Source organism: Aquila chrysaetos, chromosome 2, assembly GCF_900496995.4.
Source record: "Aquila chrysaetos chrysaetos chromosome 2, bAquChr1.4, whole genome shotgun sequence".
Classification (NCBI taxonomy): Eukaryota; Metazoa; Chordata; class Aves; order Accipitriformes; family Accipitridae; genus Aquila; species Aquila chrysaetos.
In genome coordinates, this window is record NC_044005.1 from 41,728,330 (window position 1) to 41,751,101 (window position 22,772).

At 39.5% G+C, this 22,772-nt stretch overlaps 2 protein-coding genes across 11 annotated transcripts in view; one reads left to right on the forward strand and one right to left on the reverse strand.

Annotated features, from left to right (window-relative positions):
• Positions 1 to 63: 63 nt before the first annotated feature.
• On the reverse strand, positions 64 to 21,887 carry LOC115334024 (basic proline-rich protein-like). Its single transcript, XM_029997732.2, has 5 exons — positions 21,823 to 21,887; positions 5,515 to 6,506; positions 4,672 to 4,882; positions 1,145 to 1,238; positions 64 to 1,062 (listed from the first exon to the last, which is right to left on the reverse strand). The coding sequence occupies exons 1-5, from the start codon at positions 21,885 to 21,887 to the stop codon at positions 970 to 972; spliced, it is 1,455 nt and encodes a 484-aa protein (XP_029853592.1). The 3' UTR covers positions 64 to 969.
• The window catches only part of TTBK2 (tau tubulin kinase 2), a 106,355-nt gene continuing 89,571 nt past the window's right edge, over positions 5,989 to 22,772 (forward strand). For 7 of the 10 annotated variants that reach the window (XR_003926272.2, XM_030034746.2, XM_030034784.2 and 4 more), the window contains exon 1: positions 5,989 to 6,093. The gene's annotated coding sequence lies outside the window, so the exon portion shown is untranslated. Of the gene's footprint in view, positions 6,094 to 12,068; positions 12,211 to 22,772 lie in introns of all 10 variants that reach the window. The other 3 variants (XM_030034773.2, XM_030034765.2, XM_030034755.2) reach the window with 3 other exon arrangements.

Genomic DNA, 22,772 nt, shown 5'->3' on the forward strand with positions numbered 1-22,772 from the left:
CATGCTTATTGACACTCTGTGTCTAGAAATTGTGATCTATGAAAAAAGACTGAAGGAACTCCGTTTTCTTAGTGTAGAGAAGACTGATGGTGAGAGGTGAAAATAGCATTCAATTAATTTTAAGGTAGTTGCACAGAGGAAGGGAATAAATTCCTTTGGTGATAGGAGGAGAAATAATGGGTGAAATCTTTCTTTTAGTGAGAATAGTGAAACAGCCCATGAAAAAGCTTGGTTTCCATCAACAGAGTACTTTTAGAAGAGGTTGACAAATACTGGCCAGGAATGTTGTAGGGACAGTTGGTCTTTCCTTGGAAAAAGGGCTAAACTAGATGTCTCAAGGTCTGTGATTTTTCATTTGCTATGACTGGATACCTGTTTAAACATCTACAAAACTTTGTAAATGCTATCCCATCTTTGGTCAATACTTCTTTTGCTCATTGACTTTTGCCTGAAATGTGAACTTATAAAACGTGTTTACCTTTCTGCTCTTCAGTGACAGCATTTTTTTCACCTCCATTTATATATTCATTTTTAGTTACAATTTTCAACAAATTCTAGGATTTGGTGGATGTTCATTTACTGACTAACCAAATCTATGAATCTTCCATCTCTTGTGAATGAATGCTTATGAAGTCTGTGCATCTTGCTATTTATCCCTCCCCTTTTATTTTTTTTTTTCCTCTCTTCTCTTTTCTGACAATCATTTGATTTCTGACTCTCCAAAAAATTTTCTGGAGCTTTGTCTCCTACTTCTGTGGTCAACTAAGCAGAAACATTATTCAGAACTTCTGACTCACACAGAAATAAATAAATAACCCCAACACCCTAATGTCTAGGCAAAGCAGTTCCAATGAAAGTATTTGAAACCAAGGAGTCTGTACTTCACAAGATGAATCATCTATTCCCATATACATTTATCTGAAGAAAATAACAGCAGAGTTCAGAAGGTCTTGCAAGTTGTTAATCATGTCACCCTTCTCCATCAGCAGAAATATGCATATGTTTGTGTATAGGTGTCATTTTTAATTTTTGAAGATTCCTTGAAGAGACATTAGATCCTTCCTTTCAGACAAAAAACACTGATGAAAATTCTCACATCTCCCTTATCCCACAACAAAGAAGATATCCAGGAAAACAAACTTACTTTTCCATGATTATCCATTATGAAGCCTAAAAAAGCAGAAGTACTAGAAAGTTGTGTTCCATCTATAGACAATCCTGGAAGTTCTGATCTAGTTCTGCAAACAAGAAAGAAAGATACTAGGAGTTTATATGTGGGTATATTCTCATTCTCTATTCTTTCTTAAATAAAAAAAAATCATAGAAGCTAGAGCTGTGTCCAGCTGTGTCCAGAAACAGTTTTCTGTCACTCTGGTCTTTACAGGCTTGTTTCAATACTTTTAAAATTCAGACCAGTTCAATTTATTGCCTCATTAGCTGATTTAATACTTATTATTAAATATTGAAGCTATACTAGACATGTAAGAACATATTTACAGGACTGGGAATTATTTTTCATGCAAACTTGTCAGCAAATTGTATTGCCATGCATATGCCATGCACATACCAGCACAACTAAATTTTTATCTTTTTTTTTGTTCACAGCTTTCCATAGTAACTACTCAATTATAATAAATTTTAGTCAGGTAAGCTTTTGGAATTTGGAGTTATTTCTGACAGTAATCCTCCTGCTGTCCAACTTCAGAGTTCTGGTCTGCAGGAGTTTTGTCTCCTTGCCATCTACAGCCAAGTTAGACATTTAGGATTGAACCAAGACAAGACAGTCTGCTTTACTGATTTACTTTGCACCACCTAAGATATTTAAAAATCTTCAGAACAAACGCAGAGGTGTCCATTTGCAGTCGTTTACAGCTGTTGACTAACTTTGCTAAGTAACTTCATTTCCCCTCTATTTTGGAAGTAACAGTATAAAGTTTCTGCTGATATAATCATTCTGACTTCAGAAAAGTTAAACCAGCAGACAATTGTTTCCAGTACTTGTTCTTCTCCATCCCAAGGTGAAATTCACCTCTTGGCAAGATCTGAACCTTTGTTGATGCAAATAATGACCTTCCCCTTCCTGTGATTTTAATAATTTATTTATTAAAGGAACATTTTTTGGTATAATTTATTATAAAAATGTCACCTTAATTTCAGTGTAAGTGTTTCTCAGGAATAATAAAAGTGATGTAATAAAGAAGAAATATTTAGCATGCACAGACAAGTAAAATGTACATACGAGAATTCACCTTCCAGAGAATATTCATAGTAGGAATAGACTCAGAGATCTGCAACAGACTGGATTTAGAAGCTCCTCTTCTTTCCCCTTTTCCTTCTACATAAGTACTAGTAAACTAAAATGACTAGATTAATTCATAGCCACATCGGAGTTAGATGTTTATCTGTGATGGGCTACCGCACTTGAATATGCTTGCAAGAGTTTTCTGGTTTTATACGAGGACCTAGGACACTCATTATCATTCCATGCAGATTCAGAGGTGGCTCTTCACGCATATATGTTTGATATATTGATTCAAAGGCTGCATGATAAACTCCTATACAAAAAATACAGCTACATCAGAACATGCGAAATACCCTACAGGGTCAGACCAGTTATCCACCTGGCCCTCTAGTTTGCCTCTAACAGTAGCAAGAACAGATGCTATTTAGAGGCACTTTTTATAGTTAATCCTCCTTTTACTCCCCCTGCATCTAAAACTGTTGTTAATGGGATGTTATGGAATACCAGATAATTACCACACAAAGCCAGATACAGCAACAATTGGTTAAAAGATAAGAACAAGGTTATAGTTACAGTGCAAAAAGGGGCACATTTTTACATTGAGATAGCTAATTAGAACTAACAATGTAAAACCTGAATAAAGGGCATAGGACAGTTTTTGGCTCAGAGTAACTTTTTCCAGGCACAATCAACGCTATGCATCTAAGCTTAACTACCTATACTACTGCAAAAAAGCTAGAGTAGCTTGATTCCATATTTACATAGAGATTTTAAAGTGTTAGGGTTTTTTGGCGGTTTGTTTTTTTTTTTTTTTTTTGTGGTGAAGATATTCTGCAAGTTTGCACTGACAGAGGAAATGCTGGTATCTGTTATATTTACCATCATTTGTGAACCAAAAATAGGTGAACAGAAAGCCTTGAAGAACCTCTTGGTATATTTCTGGAGCAGTGAATTAAAAAAGATTAGATCTTTTCTGTAAAGACCTCCTGCACTTAAGTGGAAACAGATTTTCCTTTTGAGAAGACTCAGTTTTAGTTTATTTTTTTCCCCGCTTGACTTTTATTTGAACCATTCAGGTTTTGTCTACTTATGAAGAGTCCATGGTAATGTGAAAGCTAACAAATCACTGTAACACTATCACTATAACTATCACTATCACTATAAAACTAACTGATGATGAAGGGAAAGGCTATTTGGTCTTTTAAAGCTTGCAGTGTGCATGCGGACTTACAGTATGCTAAGAAGACATGCACTCGTGATGTGATTTCCATGATATTGTGCATGACAAAGTGGTTATATTAGATAATGAATTAACTTGTGAAGTTACAAAGTGATGAGAGAAACTATACCCCTTGGATTAGCAATGATAAACAGGTAAACAGACAAACCAGATAAACAAGTTTGTTAAGGCCTTTCCATTCTCTTTGATCGAATCAGAAAATTTTCCTGAAGAATTGTACACCTCAGGCACTACATCAAGTATTTGGGGAACAATAAAGTACTCTTCACAGATGGATTCATATTCGTGAGCTCCCCATTACACCTAGCACACAGCAAGTGTTGTTGGCATTACTTAAAGTAAGAGGTGGTCAGGGCATTCATCTACCCTCAATTATAGTTTAGGAGGAAAAGTACTGTCTACTTTAGAGGAAATGTGAAAAAATTATTTGTTTAGTGCATAAGAAGAGTAGGTATAAGAAGCAACCCTATCCTAGAATAATTGTCACCTCTGCAATCCCTTTAAGACAGGTTTGGAAGAATATGTAGCTCCAGTAGAATATTTTCCATCTGAGAAATTGTAAATGTGTATCAAAGGTAAGCAAAACTCGTAACTCCATTTCGCAATTGGGGAAAAGATGTACTGTTGAAAAAAAAAAAGAAAGAAAAAAGCAACCCTCCCCACCTATTTCAGTCGAGGTTGGTTCATTTCCATTCACAAAATGAGCATTTCTTCGTAATATCAGCTTAATTATTAACTGCTTTAATTGTTAGTTAGGACACATTATACTCACACACACTCTATATATAGAGGATATACGCTTATCACCAGTACTTATCCACACCACTAGGACTGGTGGCCCACTGCTTGAGCTAGGTCAGTCTATGAATGAAGAAGCATCTGGCTGAAGCTGACACTGAGCAAATCACAACTGTTTGGGCTCACTGTTAGGTTAGGTTCACAGTTCCCACTGCTGGGTAACTCATTTGTAAACTAAAAGCAGTAAGATCTTCCCACTCACAAAGCAGCAGTAGGAGATACTGTTTTCTAACCTTACTCTGACTATGATCTCCTTGTGACAAATGAAGAAAGGGCTTAAATTATTCACACTATCATCATCTTATCTGCCTGGCAGTAGGGAAATAAAAGCTTTTTTTTTTTTTTTTGAGGAAACTTCACACGAGAGGAAGACTGCAGTGTGTTTACTCACTTCACGCAAGCTGCTGCGAGCGCAGCAGATCTGTCCTTCCCCCTTCCCACAGAACGGGTCTCTCCTAGCTGCCCGTCTGCCAGACGGATCCAGCCGCTGGGCTGACACCGTGGCCTACAAACGCGTCCTGTCGGCTGTTGGGCGATGATGGCACGCCGGCACCCACCCAAGAGCGCCCGCTCCGTTGCCTCACGAGGCCGGAGAGTCTCGCCTGCAGCAAGAAGTCACCTGTGAGGGCTGAAGCCTCTTCGAAGGGCGTACTGGCCTATGCGCGGCATACATCAACCGCTCCCGAGTGGCACTGCGTGGAGCCCACGGGAGACAGCCCTGCGGTGTCGTTAGGGCGGCGTTTGCCCCCGCAGGGGACAGAAGTCCCTGAGGCGATGCGAGGGGCCGGCCTCCCCCCGCCCGGACCCCTCTTTCCTCAGCCCTCTCGTCCCACCGCGGCACGGCGGGGGCAGGGCAGCGGCCTGGGCCCACGCAGGCCCCGCGCCCCCCACCTCCAGGTGCGGGCAGCTTCGCCGATCAGGCCCGGGGACGGCCGAGCCCGGGCTGCTAAGGCGGAGGCCGGTACCGCAGCGAGGACGCAAGCTCCCCCCCCGGACCGGGGCGGGCGCTGCAGCGGGGAGCGGCCCTGCGGCGGCGAGCGCCAGCCTCGATCCCCGTCACGGGCGCTGCTCGTCGCCCCCTCAGAACCTCGGCGGGAAACGGCTCGGGGCGGCCCTGGCCGCCCGGCCGGCCGCCAGCGCGGCGGGGGACTACAGGGCCCAGCACGCACCTCGGTCCCGAGGCTGCGCGGGGGCGGCTGTGGCTGGCAGCGGGACTCGCCGGCTCTCAACCTACCCCGCACACGGCGCCGTTTCCAGGTGCGCCCGCCTCCGGCAGCCTGATTGATCACGCTGACAACCAATCGCCCGGGAGGAATCTCGGCGGCTGCCCAATCACCGCTCCGGAAAAAGAGATGCGGGCGGCGCCCTGGAGGACAGCGGTTTCGGTGGCGCCGCGCTGATGAGGAAGGGCGAGAGCGGGGGAGGCGGCGCGGGCGAGCGCGGCCGGGCTCCGGCCGGGACTGCCGCAGGGATGGCGGCGGCCGCGAGGGGGTTAACCTCTTCGGGGAGGGCCGCGGGGCCCTCCGTAACCCCCTGAGCGCTCCTCCGCGCTGCGCGCAGCCGTTATCCCTCCCCGCGGGCGGGCCGGCGCCGTCCCGGCACTGCAGTCGCCATAGAGACCGCGCCGCACGCCATGGGGCGGAGGCTGGGCCGGAGGCTGGGCCGGGGGGCGCCGCTCTAGCCTTCCTCCCCCCCCCCCCCCCCCCCGCCCCGCAGAACATCCCCCGCGGCGGCCGGGGTCGCCGGGCTCCGCGGGGACTCGCCGTGCCGCGCGCCGCCCTGAGGAGCCGCCGCCGCCTCGGCCCCGTTCCAGGTGAGGAGACGCGGCGCTGCGCTGCGCGGCGGCCGTCGCCGCTACCGTTACCCCTGCGGGCCCCGGCGGCCGGGCGGAGGTGTCCCGGGGGGGGGGGGGGGGGGGGGGGGGGTGGTGCTGCGGTCTCCTCAGCGGGGGCGCGGCCCTCGGGGCTCCGGCGGCCGAACCCCCGCCGCCGGCCCGGCCGCAGCGGTTGCTGCGTGGGTGCCGCGTCGCGGATTCTCTCCCCGCGGGAGAGAGGGAGTTTGCCGGGGCGCGGGAGCTCCGGGGCGGGCACGGCCCACCCCGAGGAGGGCTTCTTGCAGCGGGGGGGGGGGGGTGGTGGTGCGCGGGCAGGACGAGGCGATCCTTTCTGTGGAGTTAAGGTCGGCAGGTCTGGCGGGCTCCAGCAGCAGTCGTCGCCGCCCCGGCCCCTACGGAGAATTCAAATTTATAGGCACGAGATTTTTTTTTTTTTTTGTCCCTCCCACTTGCTGCAAGAAGGCGAACGGTAGATATCTACGTGTTCTGATGGCGAAACGTCCCTGTATTAAAATAGCTGCATCTGTATTTCCAGTTCTTGATTGTGGCATGCGTGTTAACGGATGGGTACGTGGGCAAGGCTGGATGGGGGATCAGTCTGTCTGTCGTCTAGCACTTTAAGTGCTGGAGCCATTAACAGCAGTTGCATCAATATATGAATACAGATATGCCTGGCTAGGCCGCAGATGCACTCAACTACGGTGATAATAGTAAACATATAAACTGCATGTGGAAGAAATTAAAAAAACATTATTGTATGCACTTTTAGCTTTAAAAAAAAGATATCGGGGAGATACCTTGTTCCTAAGTCTACAGACGATCTCTGGAGCTGCAACTGCATCCTTGTACTTCTGTTGTCACTCTAGAGCAAAAGCAGTGAGAGGACAAAGATCAGTACGAGGTTCCTAACCTCTGGTGTGAGTCAGAGCAGCTGGGAACAACTGCTGGTGTGAACGGGGATGGATTTGCAAATATTAATAATATTAATGTATTATCGGGGCAGGGGGGAAGAGGGAAATGGACATAAAGCAAAGACCCCTGACTATAGCACAGCCTTTTGAGAACCTTCTACCATATTTATAATTAAGCTGGAAAGGACTATAGAAAATGAGTTATAAAATAGGTTGTAATGACTTTCTTAGTTAGACTGTATGTGCAGAACCAGTTGAATTTCAGCTTAAATGTTCAGAATTAGTAAGCTATATTGATGGGAAGGTTGAGACCCCTAAATTAAAACATACTCTATTTATTTTAAAATTGCATTAGCCTTAAAGCGAGTGATTAGTTTCCATGTTGTGATTCTGGAAAAAATGAGTAGAATTTTTATATGTTCTGTGTAGTTAATGCCATGCCTCTGTTGAACACATGCAATGCTTGTAGGTATGTTAGTTAATTTTAGCTCTTGTATCTGAGAAACAAAAGATTAGAGCTTATTTCGCTGCTCTTGTTTGATTTTGGAAGGGGTTTTTTGGGTCTTAATGACGTGAACTCATGGTACAAAGATATCCAACATTTTTATTCTGTGTTAAATTGCACAGAATACTTTATTGATGGTGATTTCCTTTGTTTTACAGTGTGAATGACGTTTAACAAAGTATTAAAACTTTCTTAACTTGTTAAACCAGAAGTATGCTTGTTCACATTTGTTTGGCTTGTCAAAAAAATTATATATAAGAAACTTTGACTACAGTAGTATGTATATTAATTGGTCAAAAGTTATTTTTAAAATAGTGCATCAAGATACAGTTTAAGAATTGTGAAGATGGAATCAACTATCTCTGACAAATCCTTTGTTCTTCTCTGATGTATTTCTGATGTACCACTATGCTCTTGAAGTTCAGCATCTTTTTAAACTTCCGATTTTGCAAATGATGGGGTTAGAATGAGAAGAGCAAATTGAGCAGCTGGAATATCGTGATGTTGGTTAAGTTTAGTGTAGTCACTGTACTACTGCTGCGTGCTGCAGGCTCTGTTACCTCTAACATCACAAAGTCCAGAGAGGTTTTTCCAGTATGACTGATTAAATCAAGAAAGATTTCTGAATATGACAAAAGAGAGAGATGAGTGGAGTTTTCACTGTTCAAAGCTGATTTCTAAACAGTCAGCTTCTACCAGTTCTAGATATATCTGTACAGAAGGTTAAACATTTGATTAGTGTGTGAAATTGCACTATATGATATATTAATATACTGCTGTGTTTTTTGTGTTAGCTAAGACTTGTTTATCTAGTGGGAATGAATTGATACTCTACAACAGAAGATTGACAGTTTCTGTGTATTCCTGTGTGTTGCGTTGTCTCTTTCTCTTGCTCTGGGAAAGCACTACACAAAGCCTTTGTGTTTGGCTAGAGGGGAGGAGAAACAGCTGCCTTTTCAGTACAAGACACCAGGATTCGTAGTGGTCTCACAGGGATGCGTTGTTGTACATGGACCAGCCACTGTCCTTCCTTCCTCTTTCTGTTAAAGCACTCTCTCCTCACAGCAGAGAAACCGGAGCTTTGTTTGATTGATCTCACAGGGCAGTGTGTGTTGCGCCATGGATCTAGCAGATCAGTCTGATGGGCCAAATGTTAAAGTATAGATGGGCAAGAATTAAAACGTGCAAAATTGACTAAATGTGAGGCGTACATTAAGGAATCCAAGAGCTACAGATCATGTTGTGTTTAAAAATTGCTTAGTATCAAATTGATTTCTTGTCCGTGATTGGGATGAAAGAAACTTGTTCAAATGGTTAATCTTTTATTTGTTTTTCTTTTGTTTAACAGTTTAGTATCTAGGCTACTGAAATGGGAATTAAATGCATTAACTTTAAGAAGAGGAAATAAAAATTATTTCAGTTGAATGAGAGAGTACAACTAAATGGAGCAGTTCAATTTTTCTGCTTTCCATGCACTAATAGAGTACTTTAATGGTGGTACTGTATTCTGTGTCACACAGTGGTAAAATAAAAGGTAACTTCCCTCTCTTTGTTGGAAATATGGAATACTATATAATGTGGCTTTCAGTAACTGTATCTCGTATGTTCTTTCAAAATTACTTTGAAAATATCATCCAATCTTTTACTTATCCTTTACAGCTTTATTATACTAATTAAAATTTTAAATTTTAGAGTTGGATTCTTTCTTCTTTTTTTTTTTTTTCCCCCATTCAGTGCTAGATGTTAAGTAGTGTGCTTTTGGGGAAATCTGGTAACTTGGATTTTTTTTAAGCTGCTTATGAAATTGAGGTGCCATTCCTGGCAGTTTAAATTTATAGTTTATTTTGCTCCATATTAGCTTATAGGTCACTAATCTTGAAACCTAAGTAATGGAAAATGCAAACAATAAAATCTGACCTTTTGACACTTTACCTCTTGACCTGGTCGAGTATCTTTTTCCCATTTTTGAGACGTTGTGCAAGTCATAACTTTCAATAACTTATTCTTCAAACTTGTTTTTCAATTAATGGAGACAAATCTTTGAAAACCTTGAGGAATTTTTTGGGGAAAAGGGAAAGATTGAATTTGAGAAGAGGGAGGAAAAGGAGGGCAAACTGGGAGACTGAAGAAGTCTTTAGCATTTTTAACAAAACTGTATCTTGTTAAGAATTCAAAAATGTGTTCATTGTTATGTTCAGGTATGTTTTTCTGTAGTTCTTGTACTGCGTGGTTGAGAACAAATCTGTGATGAAAAGCATCGGTCAAATGCTACTTCATGCTGTTGCTTTGTCTGTGAAGAGATTAATCAGTTATTGAGAATTAGGTTATTTGCACTGATGAGGGACTCCATCCGATAATTCATCCTTTCAGAGAAATGTATGTTGCTTAGCTTTGCATTTGAGTGCAGGAGAAGCTTCTGAGTAGTTGGAAGAGTTGAAGGCTGGCTGGGTTTTCATGGATGAAGTTAACCAGCTCACTGATGGTATTGATGAGGAAAGTAATTTTTTCCAATACAGACGAAAGTAATTTTTTCCAATACAAAACTGTCTGATGTATAAAGAAAGGATAAAATAATGCTGAACTTGCTTTGAGAGCTTGTAAAAGATGTGAGGTCTTTTTAATATGAGGCCGATTTTTATATCTAGATGTTGCAAAGGGATTTGTTACTTGTTGCAGGGACAAATTACTATCTGGAGATAACATGGGGAAAAACTGTAACAATCAAGGTTGGTGTCCTCCTAGTCTGTTTAAATGGAAATAATTTTATTATGTTTTTTATGTGCTTCTCTCACAACTGAAATTACATGAAAATTGTATCCTGTGTTAATGGACTCGTTCCACTGGACTAATCTGCAGTTAGGAAAGATCATGCCTTTTAGAGTTGGCATATTTTCAGTTAGAAACTGCTTATTAATTCTGAAATAGGGGGTTCGTTCTGCTCTCTATCAATTCCCAGATAATTCTCAGATAATGTTGCTTTTGTCGCGCAGGGTATTAGCATTTTGTGAGGGTTTTAGGAACACTTGATACAATGTTCCTCAACAATGTAGTAAGACTTATATTGCTTTGTTGTGTGGTGTATCAGCAGGATGTGTCTTGTTGCAGCTGTTAAGTTTACTGCTATAGTAATGCTTCAAATGCCACTCTTGGCAAGCAGTATGGCTTCTGAGCAAATTAAGTATGTCTGTTTAGCTTCACAGTGTTCAAGTATTTAAAAAAAGGGGAGGGTGAGCTATAAATAGAGCATGCTTCTTTTCAGCATCAAACTGGTGACTTTTTTGAACTTATTTGCATGTTATTTTGTTTTAAATAATTAATATATGTTGAGTTATTTACTGTCTTGAAATAATTAATTATTTTCCTGTCTTTCCATTTGTCAGTGTCCCGGGTTAAATAGATCCAGAACAGGCATTATCAACTGATTGAAATTGTATTAGATGAGGAATGACTGTGCTGCTCAAGTTTCATTGAATGCCCTGCCTTCATATGTGACACTTCTGATTTTCCATTTCCAGTAGTCTATAAAACCAAAGTATAATTCCCTAAGTCAAGTCAGCCTAGAGCAAATCGGCATGTCGTACTCTGAGAGTGGAAGGAGGGGAATTGATATTGGATCACGATTCTTTTTCTGTATAAGGTTTATCTGCTGTTTTGTCAAGCTCTAGAGAATATTGTGATAATCATGATGATTTGGGTGAAATTATAGTTTAACAGTTTTGAGCAAGATGGTGTTTCCAGTGGGGAAACCTGTTGAGCAATTCATCTGGATGGAGAAAAATCATGAAAGAATCACAAGATAGATCAGTGTGAAGAAAGTATTTATTGGTCTTGTGGGAGAAATGTGCTAGCTAACCCAGTCAGTTCTTGTCTTGACTAGGCAAGAACTAAGAAATTGATGCTGAAGCTGAGGAACAAGCCATCAGCCTCCCACAGTAAAGCAGATGCATGCAGGAAAGAAGCTCCATTATTGACTGTCTGGTGCTGTTTGTCATTTATTTATAGATGTACATATATATAATTGTATTTTTCACTTGTTAGCTCCTGCAGATGAAATTGAATGTTATTGTTGAACCAGTCTTAACAGCTGGCTGCTGTTCATAAGTGGAAGATGATGTCCTCTGCCTGTGCCTTTTCTGGTGCCCATTGATCTCTGAGCTGCACTGATTCAACGTACTAACTTGACAGAGAATGATTGTAAGAAGGGACTCATTTATATTGTTTTTTTTGCTGAGATTAGGTTTATAACTCTTGCTAGGTCACGCTGTTGTGTGCAACTTCACCCTGAATGTCTAGCTGAGATAGTAGTCATAACCAGATCCTTTCTATTACTGTAGCCTGGGTGCTCAGCTGATAGGTCTTTCTGCCTATTGTCAGCTCAGGGAGGAAGCAAGAGAAAGAGCAACATTTTATCTGAAAGGCTGCTTTAAGGCGATGTTGCCCTCCCTTCTCTGTTGATTAGAAGGAAATTTGGGCTAGATGCTAAATTCAGGGTGGACTTTTCTCTCTGTTGTCCATATTGTTCTTATGTATTTCCTTAGTTTTGAGCCTGGGATACTTCGGTCATGTGGCCATGCTTCTATATGTATCTCCAAAGACTGGACTAACCTTTCCTTGATGAGTCAATTTTTCCTTGACTTCCCTCTGCAATCCGGGAGCAACTGTACTGGCTTGTAGGAATTGGTAGGTAATACATCAATTCTATTGTGGGAACCTGTGATGGCTCCCTGAAATATTTTTTTCTTTCTGGAGTAGAGGTTTGGGCAGAATTGATTTGTAGTCTGAATCAGGACCAGGGCCTGCCATACGAGTAGCCCTGCGGTGGATATTGCTCATATTTGGTGTTGACATATAATGTGCTCTTATATTCCTTGCTCAGAAAGAAGTAAAAGCTGCAATCTTGGTCTTAAGAGTAGTAATAACCATAGTCTTATTTATTACCTGTATTATTACTATTCTAGTTCCTAGTACTAATAAAAAAAAAAAAGGTATACACAGATTTCACCCATATCATTGTATGTTCCCTGTTTCTCAGTAGAAATCTCATAACTCTGCTTGCCATATGATTGCATACCCAGCATGTTCTCTTGCAGAGTAGAAATTAATTTTTGCTTAAATAATGATTTCAAAATGAAGTATCTCACCACAGTTTAGAATTGAATATCCTTAAAGCAAATTTAATGCCTGTTGGTGTATTAAAAAAAAAAAAAGGAAAAACTTATAACTTGTGTTGATAGAATTATATTTCTTATAAGTAAATTCAAGAACCTATAGAATACTGTTATTCTCTTAGGGTTATTACACTTTTGCCATTATGGTGTTATGTGTTACTGTTTCCATATCTACACAATTAAATCTGCACTCAGTCAATCTGAGGTAAACCTTCTAGTTTTAGACGTTTTATTTGTATAGATCAAGTGTTTAAACATTCAAAATATACAAATATGGCAGGTTAGGTCAACAATACAACCAGGATTATTTTTAAAGCCTGATCTTTAATTCTGAGAGATTTGGTATTGAATATCTTTATTTACACACAGGTAATATTTCTTAGAAAGTGTGATACCAATGTGTAATATTTTTTTATTATTTAAGTAATGATGAAATGAAAGGCCGTAATGGTTTTTGGGAAACTTTGCTGTTGTGTTCTTAGGAATAGTTTCGCGTTTGTTTGGCAGATAGTTAAAATCTGAGCTCGCACTGTTAGATCTTCTGATGTGTAAGAAATTCATATAACTTTTGAAAGTCTCTTGATCCCCATGTTTATAATACATAAACTGACTGATTCTTATGCCTCGTCGTTCTGCCATGCTTTATTTTTTCAGCTGATCTCTGGACTGTTGAAAAGTACTTTTGTGGACTTAGGACAGTCTCAGCATACTAAATTTGCCTGGGGTAATTATATTTTCATAATGAAACATATAGTTAATTTTCAAAGATAAAAAACTCATCACTTATCTCAGCCTGACTGCTTTAAGACCAAGGGAACTGTAGTGGTTGTTGAGGTTAACTTCGTGCATAACACCAGCTTCCCTAAGACTTCTCTGAATTACATTAATAAGAGCATATAATTTAGAAAATCATTCCATTGTCTTTTAAGAATTGTCAGTAATGAGGAATCCACTGAAATAATTCATGAAGTATTCTGCAGGTAGAATATCTTTATTGACTAAAATTAAAGGCCTTGGAGATCTTCTTATGTTTGTAAGTAATCTAAAGGTTCAACCTTTTACTTGTATGATTTTGTATGTCAGAATGAAGACCACTTGTAATTTCTTAGACTAAACTAATTTTTATTAGGTAGTCTGAAGGAATTGAGCTTCATAATTTTGACACTCAATACATATTCTCCAGTATTTTAATAATTTGGTTTTCTGCATTTTTTTGTTAAAAAAAAAAATATTGAGAAGTGAACACCAGAACTGGATATAATATTTCAGCAGCAATCCTATAGCGAGCAGGTAGGGAGGTATTATGATCTCCCTTAGTGTTTATTTGCCTACTCATCTGTAGTTGTCATAGCCTTAACACTGCAGCAGATGCATTTATCAAAAGGGACTGATTATTTGTATTGTGTGAGGTGATGTCTCCATTTATTCTTTCCTCCTTGATGTATAATGTGTTCTTTTATCTGAGTTGGAACATGCGTAGTTTGATTGCAGTCCATTAAACAGTTGATGCAGTTTGTTCTCTACCACTTCCTGATCTCAGTATCAACTACAAACTTTATCATTTTTTTTCTAGTAAAAAATGTTTCCATATAAAGTCAGGAATTGATTCTTATGGGACTAATTAGAGAAATATTAGTTCAGTTAGCTTACAGTTGTATTTTGGGACCTATTATTTAATGTGTGATCTATTGATTTTCTGCCATTTTAATTTTTTCAGAACAGACTGTGCTGTGTGGTACAAACTTTGATGTCTTAAAGAAGTATAAGTGCCATAACAATTATTATCTTTATAGGCCAAACTTGTTGTTGCAAAAAGTGAGTTTGACAAGAAGGGGAATTTAGCAGAATGGCAGTAATTCTATTGTCTTCCTTTCATTCTTTAACACTCAAGTCCTCTCTTTTGCCTGGAATGGATATAAAGCTGATGACCCACAGTTACCAAAGTAATTTTATTTATCCTTTCCGAACATTAACAGTAACTGCCTTCTGGAGTTTTCTAAGTTTCAGGAATCTGTCGGAATCTGCAACGATAAACCAGAAGTCTCCTTGAAAATTTCTATTAAAATAAAAGTTACTCAAAATGCGTTCTTCTCAGCCTGTCTAACTTGGTAGCATCTGACTGGTACTTATCGTGGGAATGCAAGATGCATCATCATCATCCTGATACGTCTCCCCGACCCTGCCGAGTGACTGATCCTTCCTTCCTTGCCCTACCGGGGACGCTCCCCCCCCGCCGCCGTCCGTCCCCCCGCGCCGCCGTCCCCGCCGTCCCGCCGCCGCCCGGCCGCGGGGCGCCGCCGGCCGCTCGGAGCTGGCCAGGGTGCTGACCCGGCCCGGGCGCTGCCCGCCGGCGCTTGCCAGCCTTGGCGCCCTGGTCTGGAGAGCGGGACAGAGAGAGTGCCCCTCTTTGAGAGCCACCCAGGCACCAGGTGAGTAGAGGAGGAGTTACAAAAAGAAGGCTGCCGCTGCCTTCGTGGTAGCATCTCCTTTTCACATGTCATTATATCCTGGGACTTGCACAGGAAATCTTGGTGCGATTGCTACCTATACCGGAAGAAATCTCTCCTGTGAAAGAATTTTTCCCAGAACCACAGCTCCTGGCTTTTTAACAGGCCCAGTCATGCTAAACTCATCATTGGAAGCAGATTCCTTGTCATCCAAATTACACCAAATGTATCTATACCATCCTCGAGCAAGAGATACAAACTTTTCCAATGCACTTCTGTAAAGTTTCACTATAAAGTGAAACTTAAGCAATCGCTGTGCATCACAGTGAACTTTCAGACAGCGTATAAAGGGCAAAAACATTAATCTGCCTGTAGCTTAACAATTTGCACAGAACACCTGCGTTGTCTTCTCAGCTCTGGAGGACCCTATAAAACAGCCTCCAAAGATGAACCTGGAAAATAACACTAACATCTATAAACAACTTCCAGCTTATTACAGATATTAGTTTCATTTTTTCCTCCATGTCCCACTAATTCCTACGTTCTGTCTTCTTCCCCACACCACTCTTTTCTTTCTTATGTACTTTAAAGATTAGTTATAGCACCATTTTTAAGTATTATTAAACATAAACCCCCTTATCTTAGTAATTCGCTTTTACAAATACCTTACCCAGTTCAGTAAGCATTAGGGCACATTAATTTGCATCTATGTGTAGCTACATTGCCAAATTTGCTGCCATTTTATGTGAGTAGTTATGGTTAAAGACATGAATCCTCATTCATACAATTACAAAGTTCTGTATTCTCATAAAATATATAATAGGGAACATGTAATGTACACATAATAAGTATGTAAATAATGTAAACATAATGTAAAATCACATATGTGTGTGATCTCTGTGTGTGTACATATGTGTATAAAAAAATGTATGTTAGTATACCAGTATTATAAAGAATACTACATTTCTGATTCCCTGCATTAATTCTTGCTTTGATGCAGATATACCTCAAAGCCTTGATGCAGAGGAGAAGCTACTGAGCTTTGGTGGCCTCATTAGCAATTATGAGGAAGTAGTAACAAGAACTGGGAGAGAAGCAAGACAAAGGAATGCAACTGTGCTAGAAGGTGTTTTGAACATATGGCATCTTCCTCCTTCTCCCCTTTTCCCATCTAATTCCTCTTCCTCAGGCCTTTCCTGGTGAGACCTTTGGATGTGTTTCTGCTGTGAGGGCTCCATGGCTCTCGGGCAAGAGCCTGAATTTCCTGAGATGACCGCTATTCTGTGCAGTGCGAAGCAATGCTGCGCAGGCTAGAGCAAAGAATCAGAATTAGTAAGTAAGGGAACCTCAGTGAGGCCTCTGTAGAGGTATTAAAAAAGGCAAAAAAATAGAGGATTAGTTTATTTTTATTTATTTAGGCTTTGTGTGTGTGAATTGGATTGTACAGTCTCTGAACATGGCGGTGGAAAATAGTTTCTATAAATTGTTTTGTTTTAAATCGGTGGCGTGTTTTGATAAGTTTACTTCATTTCTTATGTATCACCATATGCATGGCAATTTTATTTCACACACACAAAAAAGTAATCTCTAGTTAGTTGATTGAACTTTCCTTTTTTGAGAGTATGACTATTGCTCTATCTGTGGGTGCTTTTTTTTTTCTCCTTAAAAGTAAGATGTAAGCCTCTTGCATCCTTTTTTGATTTCTCAGCTTTAAAATTGTTACTGAAAAATTCTTAGTAGTTATTGAACTCTTATTACTAGCTATTGGACTGAAGCAAAGCTACTGGACTGAAGCAAATTAAAAACATTTTTTACACTTCAATACTGCAGCCCTCCACACTTAAGTAAAACTTCTGAAAATGCACCTGAGACTCGAACCTCTTCTCTTGTCGTTCCCATTACCAGCTACCTCAGCTCAACAAGCTTTCCAGGGACAGGTTGTCCTTTTGTCAGACTTGACAACTTATAATGTCCAACAAATGGATTAAAAAGCATACTTCTACCCTGTTTTTTTCCCTACGCTGTAGGGTCTTGTAGAGTTTTAAATATTTAATAACGTGGTAAAAGCCTAGTCCTCTTGGGGGAGGAAGTTCTATGTCAGCAAAAGTGTGTGATCACTTCTCTAGCAAACGATGTAGAAACCTTTGTCTCATTCGTTCTTGTATGCAGGTAGTACCAGACCAAAAATAGGTGTATATGTGCTGAATGTAATTAGGAAAACAAAAAGTCTTAATCCAGGGGTAAGAATTGAACAAAAAAGCCTGCATGGTATTGCATGTAATCAGCATTTGCCTCTCTAATGTGTTTCCTGTGGGAAAGGTAGCAAAGATTAGAATTTAGCTAAAATTCAGAGATTCCTTATGAAATTATGTTGAGGAATATCGAACCAAAACCACTTAGAAAAACGAAAAGAATTTAAGAGGTGTGAATATCATATCAAGTGGCAACAGAATTATAGGAATTCTTGTCCCCTTTTTCATCAGTTTTAAATTGTATCTTATTTGTGGAAGGACAGTCATACGTCTTTCCAGTTGTTTTACAGAAATTGTTCGTGGCTGTTCGTGAGAGAGAATTTTTTTTTTTAAATGTTTTTTTTTCCTAAGTTAAACACAGTATTGAAAGATCCCTGAAGTAACCTAAAGTAGACATGAAAATTACAGTTGTTGTGGCTGTTTATACCCTTGCTTCTCTTGATGCTCAGACCTGTAGCAGCCTAAAATTTTAGTTGTGTCACCTTTATAAAAATCAGTCATGTTTTGCTGCTGCCAGAGGTAACAACCAATTTTTAAATGAAAGTTTTCTTTGTATTTGAACTGTAGCATTGCTGTACCTGACTGTCAGTGCGTTCAAGTGCATTCTGTGAATTTTTGTTGTTAAAAATCTGACCCTGGATGCCTGCACCAGCTTTATTAAGAAAAAGATAGCCTTGAGGTTAGGAGATGTGTATTAATGTGTTGGTTCTCTGTATCCAAGCTATAGAATTATTTGAGTGTAATGATTAGAGGCATTTACAAGTCTTTTCTGAAGCCAGATACAGGGAAGAAAACTCATCCCTTGTCTAACCAGTATCTTTGATCAATCAGCTATAGTATGTTTTTTATCATATTGAAATTGTGTAACAAAGTGGCATGGTAACATGATAACAGCAGAGGTAATGGAATTTTCTTTTTAGGGTTGGCATGGATGCGCTTGGCATGACTTCTTTGGTATCTGTAGGATAAAATAATGGAAAAATTCTAAGTAATGTATGAGCTCATGGATAAGACAGATTTGCTGTTTCCACCTGACCAATGTGTGGAAGTCATCCATGATCCTTACAGCTCTGGATGCTCATCCACCCATGATCACCACTATTGAATCACGTCATGCTTTAAAGTTCTACTAGCTCAGTTCTGTGCATGCATAAGACTCCCTATTGACTGAGGAGTGTCTAGACCTATTGAGAAAAATCACTGGGTGGGTGAGAAGTAGGTGAAGCATTAAAAAAAAAAAAAAAAAAAAAAAAGAGACTTACTGTGATGTGATTATAATTTAACAGAGGACTAAGCTTGTATGTTTTTAGTGTAGTTTTGAATTAAAATTCTTTTGCGGATTACACAAGGTTTTTTTGTTGTTAAGATGGTTCTAAATGATTGAATTAGCAGTATTTGGGCATAACTTCTGTCGCTGTGACAAAAAATTTATTAGAGTGCATTGCATAAAGCAAGGCTTCTAGCTAGACCGGAGAGGAGAAAAATAAATTATTGACAGTAATGTCCAGCCAAGCTAATGCAAGCTATACTTTACTTTACATGTACATGTAGGTAACTTAAACTAGCACTGCCGCCTTGAAAGCAATTCTACCCATTCACACTATTTCCTGGTAGAAGGGTTCTTGTTGCCACTTGGTGATTTAGATCAGGGAACTGAGCTAGCTTAAAACTAAAGTTTTCTGAAGGGGTTAGTATTTTATGTTTGTTAGTCCAGTTCATTGTATAGTTTGGAGCGTTAAGGACAAGTTTTTGATGTGCTGGATGAATTTACTCGGGGAAGTGCACTACTGGACCTGTTACTCAGGATGAAATAAGAACTGGTCACACATGTGAAGGCTGATGGCAGCCTTGGCTGCAGTGACTGTGAGACAGTGGGTTAAGACCAAAGGGGAGTGAGGAAAGTGAGAAGCAGATTAGGAACATTAGACTTGAGAAGAGCAAACTTCAGCTTATTCAGAGAATGAATGGGTGAGATCCTGTGGCAGGCTGCTCTGAGGTTAAGAAAGGAGGATGTTTTTCTACAGTTCTGTTGGTAGAATAGAATTAGCAAAAAATGATGTGCTTCTATGGATTCTTAGTAATATCAGTCTGTTTTGTGAAATGAATCTCCAGTTTTAGAAAAGTTTTAAAAAACTACGTCTACTGCCAAAATTTGTATCAGAATCTCTCTGTCATGTGGCGTAAATTGCAAGTGCAACATAAATAGGAAAAAATTGAAAAAGTACTTTCTAAACTGATTCTGTTTTTGTTTTTTTTTTTAATTAATTGGAAGAGCTGTTGTGTAATTCAAGCAGCAGTACTTAGCTGTGATATCATTTGAGTATGATTATATGATGTTAAGTGGTTTTGATAACACTGTACACTTTAATGTTTGAAAGTCTTTTACTGTAATAATAGCATATTCTATGAATAGCCTAACTTTTTTTCTGTAGCAGTAGGTATAATTTAAAACTTTACATCATTATCACATGTCGTGGTACAGCACGTGGCAGAGCAATATTATAAGAAACTGTTTGATATTTACATAAGAATATAAATGTGGTCATAACCATTAAAACATAATGAACATTAATGAATTGTCGCCAAAACTAAGCTGTATTTAATAGCCTATGAATAGTTTGATCTCTGCTATAGTTAAAATGGCTTCAAATCCCACACTACACTGTGACTGCTCCAAGCCATGTTTCCTTTCATCTTTATGTAAGCTAACATTTTGTAAAAGATACATGGAAAGTCATTTTTTAAAGGGTTATTATTCTGTATTTTAAAAAATACATATTGTAATAGATTTTAATGCTTCAGCTGAGCAGTATGTTTCTAATTTTACTGGTTGACAGGGTCACAAACTTGCTCTGTGTAATGATACCAAATTTAAAAAGGAGTATTCCGTTTCAATCATAAGTGAAAAAAGATGAGTGAATATGGAAGATCATTGAAAGTAGCAGGCCTGTACTATAGCTGCAAGCTATTAAATCAACATAATTTCATTGCTGTTCGCAGACTGGCTTGGTGCACCTTTATTAGAGGTAGAATTCAAGCTTATAATATTAGTGATTACTGTTAGTTTTTAATGTGCATATGAAAATCTGCATTTGAATGAGAAGCCTGGTGCTGGAGGGAATAGGAGATATGCCAACTGATGGGAAGAGTATTACAAATAGAGACACTGAGACTAGAGACTAAACCCAGCATAAAATGGAAGGGACAGCACGTGGAAAATAGCAGTTGAAATAATGGAACAAATTGTACTTGGAGATCTTGAGTATTTCTTGCATACAAAGGTTTATAATTTTTTATTTTTCTTTTTTTAAATAACCATCTCACAGAAGTGTCAGAAAAAAGAGTTTACTTGAGTTGAAATGGTTTCCTTTCTGTCATCATTCCCACAACAGTTGGTTAGTCAGCAGTTTTAGGGTTGGAGCTTCTTTTAAGTAACCGATAAAAGATTATGCACAAGAATTTAATTCAAATCACAGCTCATAAGTTCAGATCATTTGAATTTATGGTGTTACAGGGAGCAGAATTTCTCTGTCTTCTCTCCATCTTCCCAAACATAATGCTTGAATGTAAAATTCTGCAGCAGACTAAAGATCTGTATTCAACAGTGGTCATAAGTGGATGCCTAAGGGAAAGTACAAGAGCAGAGAAAATATACATGATACATTCCTCTAGTACTTTTGCATTTTCTATTAAGGAACTTCCAGAGCTGAATATGCTTAATACATATTTTCAGTAACCCATAATAATTTTCTTTTCCATGTAGTTGTCCAGTGTCCTCTTGAACCATGGTAAACCTCTATCATTCACAGTATCCATTGGCAAGAAGTTGAACAGGTTAGCTACTAATTCATGAAGAACTCCTTTCTCATGTTTGTTCTGAGCCTGCCTCTGCTGATCGCTTTTAATATGTTTTAGTTCCTTTACTGAATGAAATTGTGAGTAGTTGATTCCTAGCCAACCTTTCCATGCCCCTAATGATTTTATAGACCTCTGCCAAATACCCCTCTCTACTTCCCATCGTCTCTCAAAAAAATTGTCATTCATTACTTCCTGTGGAAATTAGTCTGTATCTGTGATTATCTTGTTCCATTTTCTTAACCTTTTCCTTTTTTTGGGGGGGGGGGGGGGGGGGGTGTGATAGGAAGGAGTAGAATTGCATACAGTACTCAAGGTATCAGTGAACCATGGACATATACATGATCTTCATGTTGTCATCTGTTTTATCTGAATTCCTAACATTTGGGGTTGGGTTTTTTTTTTTTTTGACTGCTATTTAGTACTGAGTTGCCATCTTTTGTAACTGTATATTATAATACCAAGATCTTACTCTTGATTGCTAATAGTTTCTCATACTTTTAGTGAGAAGTTAGGATTATTTTTCTGATGTACATAATTTTACATTTACCTACACAGAACCTCACTTACCATTTTGTTGCCTGGTTATTCAGTACCATAAAGTCACCCAGCAGTTCCTCACAGTTGTTCCTCATCATTTCTTTTTCTCTGTTTTTTATAAACCAAGTCACATGTTAATGTCAGCCAACTTTTGTTACCTTAGTTCTCACCCCGTTTTCCTTGAACTGCACAGATCATATCCTGCTCCTTGCAGAACTCTACTTGTAGCCTCTTTCTACTGTGTGAAATGGCTGTTTAGTCCTCTGTTTCCTGCCTTTTAGCCAGTTATTTTTATATGTAAAGGACTTGTCCTCTTATGCCATATCTGTTTAGTTTCTTTAAAAAGAGTTTATCAAATACCTTTTAGGAATCCAAATAGGCTTTATTTGGATCATTCTTACTCACATGACTGTCTATCTCTTAAGTACTCTTAGATTTGGAAGATGGCACTTTGTTTTATCAAAGCCATGTTATCTTCTCAAAACTATATTACTTTTATTCAAGCGTTCAGTAATTCTTTCATCATTACAGTTTCTACTAATTTGCTGAGTACAAATATTGGATTTCCAGGCCTGAAGCTTATTGGATGTCCCATGTAACCCCTTTTAAAAATTGGCAATATATTTGCCACACTCCAATGCTTAGGTGCCAGTGTAAGTATAAATGAGAGGTTATGTAGCCTCATAAATAGATTAGCTATTTAATGCTTAAGTTTCTTTTAAGCCTAGCTAAATATCATCTGACACAGGTGGCATTACTTTGAATTTGGTTTTACACATTCCCTATTTCTTTTTTCAGTCACTTCAATTTAAGGCAAATTTTCTGATGTGTTTCAGAAAGAAGTGTTTCTTTCTGGATATTTGCTTATTTTTTTCAGCTGTCAACACAGATGCAAAAAATCATTGAGCTTCTCTTTTGCAGTCTTACCTTCTTTGAATACACCTCTTATATTCTGACCATTTATTGGTCCTACGTATTCT

What these genes read in the sequence shown, in the direction of transcription:
- LOC115334024 (XM_029997732.2), bottom strand. Translation starts at nt 21,887, where the DNA reads ATGAGGAACAACTGTGAGGAACTGCTGGGTGACTTTATGGTACTGAAT. An exon ending in AATAACCAGGCAACAAAATG is followed by an intron (nt 6,507 to 21,822) that starts GTAAGTGAGGTT and finishes AATTCTCCGTAG; the next exon opens with GGGCCGGGGCGGCGACGACT. An exon ending in TAATGGATAATCATGGAAAA is followed by an intron (nt 1,063 to 1,144) that starts GTAAGTTTGTTT and finishes TTTGTCTGAAAG; the next exon opens with GAAGGATCTAATGTCTCTTC.